Source organism: Rhinatrema bivittatum, chromosome 5, assembly GCF_901001135.1.
Source record: "Rhinatrema bivittatum chromosome 5, aRhiBiv1.1, whole genome shotgun sequence".
Classification (NCBI taxonomy): Eukaryota; Metazoa; Chordata; class Amphibia; order Gymnophiona; family Rhinatrematidae; genus Rhinatrema; species Rhinatrema bivittatum.
Window position 1 is genome coordinate 117,036,365 of NC_042619.1, and position 14,212 is coordinate 117,050,576.

The 14,212-nt window shown below is 43.3% G+C and overlaps 1 protein-coding gene across 4 annotated transcripts in view; it reads left to right on the forward strand.

Annotated features, from left to right (window-relative positions):
• The window catches only part of NEK5 (NIMA related kinase 5), a 202,665-nt gene extending 190,468 nt beyond the window's left edge, over positions 1-12,197 (forward strand). For 2 of the 4 annotated variants that reach the window (XM_029602793.1, XM_029602792.1), the window contains exons 22-23: positions 7,972-8,095; positions 11,517-12,195. In XM_029602793.1, coding sequence (XP_029458653.1) covers positions 7,972-8,095; positions 11,517-11,763 — 371 coding nt within the window. In that variant the 3' untranslated portion in view covers positions 11,764-12,195. Of the gene's footprint in view, positions 1-7,971; positions 8,096-11,516 lie in introns of all 4 variants that reach the window. The other 2 variants (XM_029602794.1, XM_029602795.1) reach the window with 2 other exon arrangements.
• The last annotated feature ends 2,015 nt before the right edge of the window (positions 12,198-14,212 follow it).

Genomic DNA, 14,212 nt, shown 5'->3' on the forward strand with positions numbered 1-14,212 from the left:
ATGTTTAGGGTTGATTATTTGATTGTTTTTTTTTTGGCTGTATTGGGGTATAAAATAAATTGACTGTATTTGTATTGTTGTATTTGTATGTGCTGCTGCGAATTGCACCAATAAAAATATTAAACTGTAAGATTGCCCCTCCCCTCCTGTTCGTTCCAGAGTAGGATCAGGTCCTGCAATTATCCTGTCCAGTCTCCCTTGTCTCTAGTACTGTTTATTAGAGATGTGAATCGGAACTGATATCTGATCCGATTCTGGTTCCGATTCACATCTCTACTTTATCACCTATTCAGTACCTGGACAAGGGGAGAGTAATTTTCAGTCATTTATTTGGGTAAATTGTCCAGTCTGAAAATTGTCCTTCCATTACGCCAGTGAAATGTGTGCATGGGTTTTTACACTCTGCGTTAAAGAGAGGCATTTCCGGGGAGGTGTTTGGGGTGGGTGGGGGGGGGGGGGGGGGGGGGGGAGGAGTGCAGCATGCGTGCCTGGCATTTTCCCGAATGTGTGCCGAAACACACTATTTTACCCTCTCTTCTGCCCAGCCTCCTCCTCTCCTGTCCCACCACCCACACAAATAGGCCGATACAATATAGGGGTAGATTTTATAACATGCACGCCCGATTTTATAACTTGCGCATGCACGTGCGTGTGCAAATTATAAAATCAGGGGTCGACGCGCGCAAGGGGGTGCATAATTGTGCACCTTGCGCGCACTGAGCCGTGCTGCCTTCCCCCGTTCCCCCTAACCTAACCTTCCCAGCCCTTCCCCTAACCTTTCCCCCCCTAGCCGTACTCTAACCCCCCCCCCCCAAAATGTTTATCTTACCTTTTGCGCCTGCCTAGAGGCAGGCACAGGTTGCACACACCGGCAGCCTGCTGACACGCGATCCTCTGACACAGCAGCAAATGGCCTCTGGCCCCGCCCACGCTCTACTTCCCCTCCCCCCCCCCCCGGACCATCCCTTTAGTAAAGCCCCGGGACTTACACGCGTCCCGGGGCTTTATGCGTGTCGCCGGGCCTTTTTAAAATAGGCCCGGCGCATGTAAGGCCAGTTACATAAATAGCATTTTGAAAATCCGGCCCATAATGCGCTCAGCCAAGTGCATGGCTTTATTTACGCTTCGATATGCTTTTTGGATGCATGTCCAAAACCCTTTATGCAATAAGGAGATTAGCTCATCCAAAACACGCATCCAAACCAGCACATAGCTAAAAATGTTCATCACACGTTGTTAATTCATGTTGGTGAGGCTAATAGCTATTACCCACCTATGCAAAAAAAAAAAAATTGTGCGCCCGACGCACACATTTATACTCTCAAATATTAAAGCTTGCCCTGGAGCAGGTGTTAATTCTTGAGAAGCCCCTAAAATTAACAGAAAAGCAGAAAATACTGCTTAATATCATGGCAATATTAAGTCGGAGGAATTGAAAAAAAGGAGTAAGAGGAAAAAAAAAATTCGCTAGTGGTCAGGTTAGGAAAACAGATGCTCAGTTAAGGAGTGTCCATTTTCCTAAGCCACGGCTGTCCACAGGTTAGGAAAATGGATGCTCGTATATTGAGCGTCCATTTTCCTAACCTGCACTGACAGCCACCTCTCCTGGGTGCCCGATGCCGAGGAGGTGCTAGGAACACACAATTACCCCAGTGCCTCCTTTTTACTGCGGTAGCCCATTTAAATATTAATTTGGGTGCCCGGGATAGGTGGATCGCTGTGAGTTAGGAGAGCGGGCACTCAATCATGAGCACCCATTTTATGCGCACCGATATTGCATAGGCCTGAAAGATCAAGTGCAAAGTACTTTAGGATGGTTTAGCTTCAAAGAGAAACTCTCCGGATAGCTACAAAACTGCACCCGCGTGCTCTACAAATATGCAGACAATTCGAAAACTGCCCAGAAAGATAATGCAAAGACATTATGTATGAAAGAAAAGCAGGTCAGTCCCCAGAGTCTGAAACGAACAGCCCTTTTCTATTCAGGCTGTAACTGCATACCAGAAGGCAGTGAAGACAACAGTGGCATAACCTGAAGCAAATTACAAATTTTTTCAATTTGAATGTTATATTTGATTTGATTTCATTATCTGGGTCCGCCCGAGGTGAAGACAGCAATCTCAATCAGTACCGAAGTCCTCCATGGCATATATGTTCCCTACTCTTTGTAGAAATGGGTAAAAAACCTCCCAGTAAGTGGAAACCCCAGTTAGTTGGATTGCAGGTGCGGTCGTCTCCCGGTGTGAGCAAAAGACAGTTCATGACTGGGAGATAAAGAAACCCGCAGGGTTTCCTGGAGCTCCTCTCATCCCATGAAATCATATCTGAGTGTCGTCAGGCTGCTCCGGTTCAGGGAGGAAAAGGCCATGCAATCGGGTCTCTTCCAGGGGGAGAGGAGGGGTGCTGGGGAGTCCATGCAGTCATGCTGCTTTTGGGGGGAGAGGGGGGCCATGCGATCCTCGTGCCACACGCCACTCCTCCAACCTGGGCAAAGCAGGCATTTTCAAAATTTGCAGGCTTCCCAAGATCAGCACGGGGCCAGCCTGTAGAGTTTGAAAATGCTTGTTCATGGGACCAGCATTGTTTGACTAAATATTTGCTGTAATGTAACTCCGCTGAGAAAAGCCCTGAGATTACTATATTTATTAAGCATCTGATAATTTATTGCTATGCATTTTGATACCCATAATTTTATTCTGCAAAATAGAAAGTAGATACATTTGTACTGAATTTAAATTGCATGAAGTTTGTACATTTTATATGTACAAATACACACTCATTAAAACATTTGGAATCGTCTCATCACTAGTGGAAATACTAAGACCTTTGTTTCTGCTCCCATTACCTTCAGGAGCCCTCATGCGAGGGTCCCTGTGCTGCCCACGTTGCCATGATGTGTCACCTCGGGGTGACACTTGCTTTCATATGTCAGCCATGTGTAACAATAGAGTATGCTGGGATTCTGTGTGGAGGAAAGGTACTAATTAGTTACACCGCCTTCCACCGTTGCCCTGAGCTGTTGGTTGTCTTCTCTTCTGACTTCTGGGTTTCCTTTGACGTTCTTTCTGCTTGTACGTCTGCCCCTTTTCTGTTCTTCACTTATCCAGCATCAGCCTTTGTTTCTTGTCAGATATGTAGAAATGTGACATTGCTGTATATTGGAGGGGAGGTGAATAGAGGCATTGAGGCACAGTGGAGAAGGGCATCTTTTGAACACCTAGTGCGCCTGTGCCTATATTTATTAGTATCCGGGCTATGAATGTGTGTCTTTTTCTAAAGCAGAGACCAAGAAAAGAATAGAACTGCCAGAGCAGTTCATCCTCCAAAAGACCCATTTTTTTTGGGGGGGGGGGGGGGGGTGGGGTGGTGAGGAGAGGACCCAAGGGACCGCGTTTTCTGGTAAAGCAATTAAAATTGAAGAAAATAGCCAGCAGATCCTTGGTCGTCTTTTCTTCTTCTTTTTTTTTTTAACCACTGTGTTCCATGTCAGCTGACTGCCGAAGAACCACATTTATCTTTTAATATAACCTGATCATTTAGAAAAAAAAAAGACTAGCAGTCTTTCTTCAATACTATAGCATCACAGCACATATATTTTGCTGCAAGTAGGAGGCTGTTTTAACTAGAATTCAGCCAGAATGTCAGCAGCATCCTGCAGAGATACCTGGGATCATTGCATGAGGTGCAGAAGATTAATTCAGCCCACTGTGACCTCTACCTCACTTAATCGCCCCTTGTGATATCAGTGCTGAGGTCACCTTGCCAGCAAGAAATTAGTCCTAGTGGTTTGCTAAAATTGCTCAATTCTGGTTTTGCTCCCTGGAGACTGCAAACCTTCTGTCTGCTGTAGTATATAATTCTTCGTTCAAACCAGACAAATACAAGGCCATCGCTAACCTGTTCCAACCAATTAATCATTGACCAAAAACAGGAACAATAACGTGATATAGCAGAAAAAATTGAGGATTTTATACAGATTATAACCAATTTCATTATTATAAATGTTCAGCTTTAATGCACTTGAATCTGTGTCCGTCCTAATTTATTTAGAACACCTGCACCTGTTCTTAATTATTAAAAACTAAAATCATACAGAATAACTCTTACTAAAAGCTCTCCTAAAATTGTCATTGTACTTATCTCTTAAAGAGAATGCTGTCCTAAAAAGTACATAATCCACAATTTCCAACAGGTGCTTAAGACAATTGTTCTAACATCAATTGTATGACCACCAATTGTATGATGCCTTCAACAATTCAATGCTTAAAAGGATTTGTAATTCACAGTAGAAGTAATAGCTGCTTGATCATATTGGTGCATCTGTAATCTGCAACGCACTCATGACAGTTCTCCATAAGAGCTCTGAATATCCATAAACACTTAACCAAAAGTCTTAGAGGTTAAACATATTTCACCCATTTTCTTCTTGCAGTCTGCATTTATTCTTCTGCCCACCCAACTCTGCAGCATTTAGGAAATGAACTTACCTGCATCAGAGGTGATTAACCCATTCCATGGGAGATAAATGCTAATCTCCTGAAAACATGGCAGCTTTCTACATCAAACTGTACTTAACGGACCTGTTCATCCAATCGAATCTCGCGATTAAGCCACTCCACGGGAAGGATTCCATTGAATTAAAACGCTCTATCTCTTGAGGGATTCGACTGGACGAACAGGTCCAGAAAGTACTGTTTGATGTGGAGAGATGCTGAGAAAGCCGCCATGTTTATAGTGTTTACCTCTCATGGATTGGGTTAATCGCCCCTGATGCAGGCAAGTTATTTGCTGAAATGCTGCAGCGTCAGGTGGGCAGAAGAATAAACGAGGACAGCAAGAAGAAAATGGTGAAATACATGTTTAGCCGCTAAGCCTTTATGGACATTAACAGCTTTTCAGGATAATTGTACTGACATGCTTTGCAGTTTACAGATGCACCAATATGATCAAGAAGCTAATACTTCTACTGTGGATTATACATTTTTCTAAGCATTGAATTGTTGAAGACATCATATAGTTAATGTTAGGAGAACAATTGTCTTCAGCACCTGTTGGAAATTGTGGATTATATCTATAAGAACATAAATTGCCATGCTGGATCAGACCAAGGGTTCATCAAGCCCAGCATCCTGTTTCCAACAGAGACCAAACCAGGCCACAAGAACCTGGCAATTACCCAAACACTAAGAAGATACCATTCTACTGATGTAATTAATAGCAGTGGCTATTCCCTAAGGGGCGGATTTTAAGAGCCCTGCGCGCCGGTGCGCCTATTTTACATAGGCCTACCGGCGCGCGCAGAGCCCCGGGACTCGCGTAAGTCCCGGGGTTCTCCGAGGGGGGTGTGTCGGGGGGCGGTCCCGGTCGTCTCGGCGTTTTCGGGGCGTGTCGGCAGCGTTTTGGGGGCGGGTACGGGGGCGTGGCTACGGCCCGGGGCGGTCCGTTGGCGTGGACGCACCCTCCATACCCGCCCCCAGGTCGCGGCCCGGCGCGCAGGAGGCCCGCTGGCGCGCGGGGATTTACGCCTCCCTCTGGGAGGCGTAAATCCCCCGACAAAGGTAAGGTGGGGGCTTAGACAGGGCCGGGTGGGTGGGTTAGGTAGGGGAAGGTGAGGGGAGGGCAAAAGGAAGTTCCCTCCGAGGCCGCTCCGATTTTGGAGCGGCCTCGGAGGGAACGGGGGTAGGCTGCGCGGCTCGGCGCGCGCCGGCTATACAAAATCTTTAGCCTTGCGCCCGCCGATCCAGGTTTTTAGCAGATACGCGCGGCTCCGCGCGTATCTACTAAAATCCAGCGTACTTTTGTTTGCGCCTGGAGCGCAAACAAAAGTAGGCCTATTCGCGGAGTATGAAAATCCGCCCCTAAGTAAATTTGATTAATAGCTGTTAATGGACTTCTCCTCCAAGAACTTATCCAAACCTTTTTTGAACCCAGTTACACTAACTACACTAACCACCTCCTCTGGCAACAAATTCCAGAGCTTTATTGTGCGTTGAGTGAAAAAGAATTTTCTCCGATTAGTTTTAAATGTGCTACTTGCTAACTTCATGGAATGCCCCCTAGTCCTTCTATTATTTGAAAGTGTAAATAACCGAGTCACATCTACTCGTTCAAGACCTCTCATGATCTTAAAGACCTCTATCATATCCCCCCTCATCCGTCTCTTCTCCAAGCTGAACAGCCCTAATCTCTTCAACCTTTCCTCATAGGGGAGCTGTTCCATCTCCTTAATAATTTTGGTTGCCCTTCTTTGTATCTTCTCCATTGCAACTATATCTTTTTTGAGATGCGGCAACCAGAATTGTACACAGTATTTAAGGTGCAGTCTCACCATGGAGCGATATAGAGGCATTATTACATTTTCCGTTTTATTAATCATTCCCTTCCTAATAATTCCTAACATTGTTTGCTTTTTTTTTGACTGCTGCAGCACACTGAGCCAACGCTTTTAAAATATTATCCAATATGATGCCTAGATCTTTTTCCTGGGCGGTAGTTCCTAATATGGAACCTAACATCGAGTAACTACAGCAAGGGTTATTTTTCCCTATATGCATCACCTTGCAGTTGTCCACATTAAATTTCATCTGCCATTTGGAAGCCCAATCTTCCAGTCTTGCAAGGTCCTCCTGTAATGTATCACAGTCCACTTGTGATTTAACTACTCTGAATAATTTTGTATCATCCGCAAATTTAATAACCTCACTCATCGTATTCCTTTCCAAATCATTTATATATATATTGAAAAGCACCGGTCCAAGTACAGATCCCTGAGGCACTCCACTGTTTACCCTTTTCCACTGAGAAAATTGACCATTTAATCCTACTCTCTGTTTCCTGTCTTTTAACCAGTTTGTAATCCACAAAATGACATCGCCTCCCATCCCATGACTTTTTAGTTTTCGTAGAAGCCTCTCATGAGGGACTTTGTCAAATGCCTTCTGAAAATCCAAATACACTACATATACCGGTTATCCACATGTTTATTAACCCCTTCAAAAAATTGAAGCAGATTTGTTAGGCAAGACTTCCCTTCTTTCTGAAACAGCATTCTCTTAAGAGATAAGTACATTAACAATTTTAGAAAGAGAGCCTTTAGTAAGAATGATTTTGTATGATTTTAGTTTTTGATAATTAAGAACAGGTGCAAGTGTTGTAATTAAATTGGGACATGGACATAGATTCAAGTGTGTTAGAGGTGAATGTTTATAATAATAAAATTGGATATAATCTGTGTAAAATCTTCAAAATCTTTTAGTGCTATATCATGTTACTGTTCCTGTAATTCTTGGTCTTTTGGCTATGATCCAAGTATAGGGTCTGAGCTATTTGCTAAACACACTCCCTTCTTAGCCTTTTCGCTGAGATCAAATGCTATTGAAGATGGTGGGGGAAGGTAATCACCCTGCCACTTGATTCTTTTTGGGACATGATGATGTTACAATCATTGCCAATACAAGGGGATTTAAACGTCTTAAAAAAAAAAAACAAACCCCAGAAAGTAATTCACTTTTAATAGATGCCAATCTGGACCGTCATCAGGTTAAACTATGCTCCAGGTGGCTGGGGGAGGTGTTCTCCTCCGATGTTGCAATCAGGCAGAGAAAGAGCATAGAGGTTTCCCTTTCAGTGATGTGGGAGCTTACTTCCATTAATATAATGACAGTGGCAATATTATTGGCATACCAGGGAGGCACCCATCTTATCCACCGCTGATGCTAATATTCATGGAAAATAGCCTGACATAATTAGACTAAGATTCAGGTACACAATTCTTAAAAAAGAAACGTTATTATACAAACACAAATTAAACTCTTCTGCTTTACCATTCACAGGGACAATATAAGAGTAAATATGGATCAAGGAAATTGTTGTTTAAATTATACTGAATTAAAGATGATCTACAGTATTTCCTTGATGTTTTTAAAATGGCATTCAAGTTTAGTGACTAACTGTTCATTTTCTTTTAATAAGAAGGGACGTTAACACCATGGCCTCCCAAAGTAAACCCTAATGAGGAAGTGGATGAAACAGAGAGGACTTCTGAGATTGACCTGGATGAAGAGAGACTGGAACCCAGATCTGATGATGATGACACGTAAGTCAGTCATTGAAGATCACTGAGATGCCCTGTACTCAGAAATGGAGAGCTCCGTAGAAACTCCAAGCCAGTTTACACCTGCTGTAATCTGTCAGATGAAAACAAGCTTCTTTCTTTACATTTGTTTTTGTGGTCTTGGCAGTTTCCACTCAGCTCTATTAGAAACAGCCCCTCTACTTGGCTAAGTCACCATGAGCCTTCACCCAACTACTCAGTGTTTCCCACCACCTCCCTTATTTTTTTTTTTTTGCCTCCCTCCACACTTCCCCATCTAAATCAGCTATTACAGCAACAGTCCTCATTTAGGTACCACATAGTAGGGATCCCTCCATGCACCCTGAGTCTGGCCACTAGGGGTCACTGTTCTATAATGGCTGAGACTCCCTTCCCACAGGAGCAGCAGCCCCAGCACCTGTCAGTCTGAGGAGCAGAAGCTGGGATCACCAGATATCTAGTCCAGCTCTGTCACACGGCACTGCTAGACCAATCTCTCATTTACATATTTTTCAAAATCGTTGCAGAATGTGTTGACTCATCTTATGTTTATGGTTTTGTAATTTTACAACCTATATAAAAGAATAGTTCAATACATATGTTACCAAATTAAAAGGAAGCAAAAGTAGTATCCTGTGAAATGCTACCCGATAATTTCATGCCAGCAGAGACAGGCTGCATTAGTCCTGATTATACCCCCTTGCATCTGTGGACCTGCAGTTTCAGTTTCTCTAAGAAAAGCAGGATTTCCAAGTCTATAGAAGATGCAGTAAAGCAAAATCAGATTTAGCTCAGCCTGTCCCTGATGGCTTGGAGCTATTAACTCTGTGTAAGGGGTGGAAAAATCTGAGGTGTCTGGTTGCCCAGGTACCTAGAAATTGCTTCCTGGCATCTTTTGGGCAGCCCAGTAGAAGCCATGCTGCTGGGATACAGAGAGGAGATGCGACTGTGTCCCACAGCTGAAGAGAAGCCTCAGGGTTGTTGCAACCTGCTCCTTAACCCCCAAGCTCCTTGGGCCATATCAGTATCCAATGAGAGTACACGTACTCTTCCTCTCTACTGCACTTCCTGTTTAAACAGGAAACATGCAAGGAGGGGGAGGAGCCAATGGAACCAGGAATGTACATGTTCTGGTTGGGTCCCCACGTTGCTGGCCTGTGGATACAATTCCTGCAGATGTGGTCTGAGAGAGGACATAGAAGTATTAAGGGGGCAGATGAAGGTGAACTGGAGAAAGGAGAGAAGCATAGTGGGAGAAGAAGCTATTGGGGTGCTGTGAGTGAGAAGTAGCTCATGGCATTATAAGAGGGAAGAACATAGGGGTAGTTTTTGAGAAGAGGAACATGAACATTTCAGTTTGGAAGCTCCTGTAGTAAGAAGTCACTCTGAGAACAGTCTCTTGGTGCTGGATTATTTGTAGGTAGGGCATTGACATAGGCATTACTTGACTCTCAGTACCACAAGTATAATGGAGGAGGTAATTTAGGTCAAGGCTACAACCACTCATGGTTGCAGCAAAGCTTAAATCCAGTCCATTCATCTGGTCTGAGTCAATGTGCCCAGTAATCTTTCTTCCTTGAGCAAATGCAGCCACACTTGAGGCAAACCTTCCATTTAAAAGCTTAAACAAGACTTCAGTACTTTTATATCACATAACAACTGTAAACAATAATTTAAAAGCTTATGAGTTTTTACGGGCATCCCATACTGCTTCTTGACTTCCAAATTCCAGTAACACTTTCCTAGCATTCCATCATAGCTTTTTGAATCTCCTGAGGCCAAATTCAGATCCTCAGGAGCAGGGCCGTACACCAGGCTATCAGTAGTCTAAGCCTAAATTCTTTACAGCCATTCTATGGCTCTGAACACAGCACACCAGCTGCGATCCAAGCAGACCCTGGTTCAAGGTGTCTTTTGCCTCAACAGAAGAGTAGAGATGGGAAGAGGGAAAAGTGGAGGAATGGGGCAAAATGGAAGGATAGAGACAACTGAACATGTAGCATAGTAAATGATGGCAGAAAAAGACTAAAATGGTCCATCCATTTTAGGTGTTTAGGGTTGTGATGAGGAAAGATGGAGAGGAAATGGAGTGCAATAAGCATGGAGATATGACTGATGCTGGAAGGAAATGTCGCAAGAGAGATTAGAAAGCTCATTAAAAAGAATTACCCCCACCTCAACCCCTGCCTAGAATGGAGAGGGCTGCTCTCTAGATCCCTTGTAGTTTTCATGTGAATCTCTTTTGTTGCTGCTAAGATTGATGATTAATGAATGTAAAATGTGTTTATGATGTATAATTATTCCACAAACGAGCACTATGCATTTACTTAATAAATAGGGGCGGTATTCTGGTTTTAAGTCAAGTATCAGATTAAGGGGATGAAGAAGGGGAAAATACAGCTTGGATGTGTCTCTTGAAGAGTTGAAGAGGAGGAGAAGCAGGTATTTAGATGCAGAGTAGGCCTTAGTTTCACTAGCTGAGGATATTGAGTACAAAGGGCACAGCAGCAAGACGTACCATAGCACAGGAAGGAGAGAAGCAAGCAGACACATGACTGAAGATCCAGCGGGGATTACATGGAATTAAGCGTTAAGAGTATAAATTCTAAATAGGAGTCCGTGAAGGTTCTCCCCCTCACTTGTTCGTAATGTTATTTCACGAGTACTGCTGCTGGTAGAGGTACTCCCAAGATCATCTAACAAACAGGTAGCCGGAAGGCCCCTTACTAAAGAAGAAAATAACTTCTAGAAACATAGAAACGACAGCAGAAAAGGACCAGTGGCTGGCCAAGCAGAAGACAGTCTCCAGTCTTATGCCGCTTCTGTAGGGGTAATCCATGATCCCAAGCTGCCAGACCGTGACATGTATCTTTTTACACAAGCCACTTAGTTTTTTTCTAAGGTGGTATATTAAGTATAAATAAACATAAATGCTATTTTATGTGATTAAATCATGGAGGACAGAATATAGTTACTTGAATTGTTCTTGTAGCAGTTGCGGTTCTTATGAATATTTGCCTCCTTTGTGCTCACAGTCTTAAGCAATAGTTTGACATCCTGAAAGGTATAAGTACCTACCCAGCTGAATATTAGATTTCTAACTAAAAGATTTTGCCAATTGTGGGACTTCAAAATAGGATTCTGTAATTTTCCTAGGTATATCCCTGTAGCAAAGTCATTGGCTTCACCTCACACATTCCTTCAGTTGAATGGGGGAAAAGCTAATGTCACTCAGTATTCTCGCCCACAATGGCCGCCCTCAGCAGTTACTGAGCCCAGCGTTGAAGTCATGTAATAACCAAATAAGAACTTGTTTTTTATAAAGTAGATACAATTAATAGCCCACTCGGCCAGCGCTTTCACCTAGCTGGACACCAGGGCATCAGTTATTGAGAATCTCACTTTCATTCTTCCATCTCTTTAGGAATTTTGAAGAATCTGAAGACGAGTTGAGGGATGAGTTGGTGCAATCTCTGGAAGAAGTTATGACCTCCAAAACAGAGGAAGAAAAATTACAGGATGAACAGGAGACCTCCACGCAGCCAAACGAGGAAGAGCTAAAGCTTCCAGAAGAGAGGGGAAAAGCAACAAGTGAAACGCCCGCAAAAGCCAGTGAGAACCTACAGAATAACCCTGTTCCATCAGGCACCCAGATCTGTGCCGTAGAGTAAAGGGAAGGTGTCACGCAACTAGCAAGAATAACAACCATCTAAATGGTAGAAAAATACAGTAATAGACCAACCACTGTTAACTGAAAAGATACATTTCTTAAAAAGCACTATTCTTTTACGGTAAGGCAAAAGCTGCCAGTCTCCTCGGCACAGTTATGGATAAACAATCACTTTTTTTGACTCCTGATAATTTGTGGCTGAAGGTCAAATGGACAAATTTTAGGAACTTCCATTGTACCTCTTTTTAAGGGATACTCTTGAACTTTCTGGGGTTAGATCCACCCCTTCCACTCAGCTCACCTTATGAACCAAACTACATATAAATATCCCAGCAGCCTGTATGCCGAGATATCTGCCAGAATGCAGTCGCTGACAGTTGTATGAAAAAAAAAATAAAATAAAAATTTAAAAGCAAACATACCTGAACTTTACTGAAGAAAACAACTTAAAAAAAAAAGTGCTACTTTTCCTTTAATTCAGAAGTATCTCATGTTCCAGAAAAGGCCTTGTTTGCCTTTACAAGTCAAGGCACTAGAGGACCAAATTTAGCACAAACTTATTTATAGACAAGTATCTGTAGTGCTGCACTTCCCATGCCACTCTGAGCTGACTTTTCACCAGAGCGTGAGCCAAAGCCCTGTAGCACACCAGGGCCAAGCGCTTCACATGTTACTCAAGGGGTCATGGAGGACTGTGCTTACACATATGAAAAAGATTTTGTATGTTTGTTTATAAATGCCCTATGTGAGTGCTTACAGAGCTGTTTTAAACAGAGCAGGGCCTGTGATGAGGAAATGGGGGCTTTTCTTGGGCCACATGCTCACTGACAATCTGGCACCACCTTGTGTTTCTAGCAGCCAGGCCCACCGATGACTCCAGCAGTTTCCCCCACAATAGGGGGCCCATGCACACAGCCCAGTTCCCTCCTCGTGTGGCTACACCAGAGGGCTATATTTAAGCTTCCAGCCACCAGGCCTAATGCCAGTGCCCCTTTCACACCAGCCTTAAAGCCAGTCCTGGTTTGACAGGCACAGAAGAGTGTTTGAAGGAAACACAGCACCTGAAAAAGAATAAACATTAACTCTTAATATACTGGACAGCTGCAGCAATGTTGAATATACCTATAATTCTGAAAATTATATGTTAATATCTGATTAGTATTCACTGAACTAAATACTTTGTTTTTAGCAACTCAGGGTTTGTGTGTGGGGAACAAGTTTCCCTGCTGTTGTCCATGAATAGAAACCCTGCCAGTAGCACTTCCAATGCTCATTGGTATGGTATAAACTGTATGTACTAGCAGAGAACTTAGTCACGAACCATCCCTCTCTAAAGTTAGGTTGAGTGGTTCTGTCGCTGTTGTCACATCTCTCCATTATCACCAGAAGACAGTCAGATTAATTGGTCTTTATTATTAGGAACTTAACAGTAAAGGAAAATTACAGAAGAAAGAAAAGAGTAGAGATAGGAAGAGGTCAGAGTTCTTTGTTCATCATATCATAAAAGGGACAAACTGCTATGTCCTCCTGGCACCTGCCTGCCACTCATCAAGCTGGCCACCCAACACTGGCATCCACCCCTCTGGAGAAGAAAAGTGGTGCTGCATGCCACGTCTGCTGCCTTCTCCTATCCACCCCAGACTAATGCTGCACAAAACCCATTGATACAGTGCACCATATGGGCTCAAGCCAAAAGTCTGACCTGGCTAGCAGGAGGAGGCAGAAACTATTACTACTTAGCACTATACAAACCCTTGAGAGGCCGGCCCTGCTCAGTAAGAGCTTACAGTCTAATCAAGACAAACATGCAAAGCAAAAGCCTTTAGGAGTTTTACTAAGAAAAACGGTTAAAAATGAATAAGGCTGTAAGTGGGCTAATCAGAGGATAAGATGCAAAAGCAGCCTCAAACAGGTGGGTTTTTAAGACAGGATTTAAATAAGGCCAGAAAGAGAGAATGACGCACCAATTCAAGAAGACTATTCCAAGCGGAAAACATGGGAGTCAGGAATTGGAGGTAGAGAAGGAAATAGGAAACAGTATGAAGTACCCCTCTCATCCTGCTGGCTATCAAGCAAGCAGGAGGAAATGAGAGGATGAGGAGGGAAGGTGGGAGATAAAAGATGGGAGGACCAGGAATGGGGGCAGATAAGGGAGGAACGATGAGAGGAAAGGCTCCAGTGCAACTGGGAGATAAAACAAGAGAAGCTGGAGGAATCAAACAGGATAGAGAGAAGAGAAAGAGGCACACAAGAGAGGCAGGAATAACATAGCGAGACGACAAAAGAAAGGGGATGGGGATGAAGAAAGGAATGAAAAACAAAACCAAGAGAATAAAACTATGCAGACAAATAATGAAAGCTGGAAACATTTGATCATGTAAAACAGTTGTACATTTACCCCTGGAAAGGTGCAGGATTGCAAAAAGGTTACCACAGAATTTTTTTTTTTA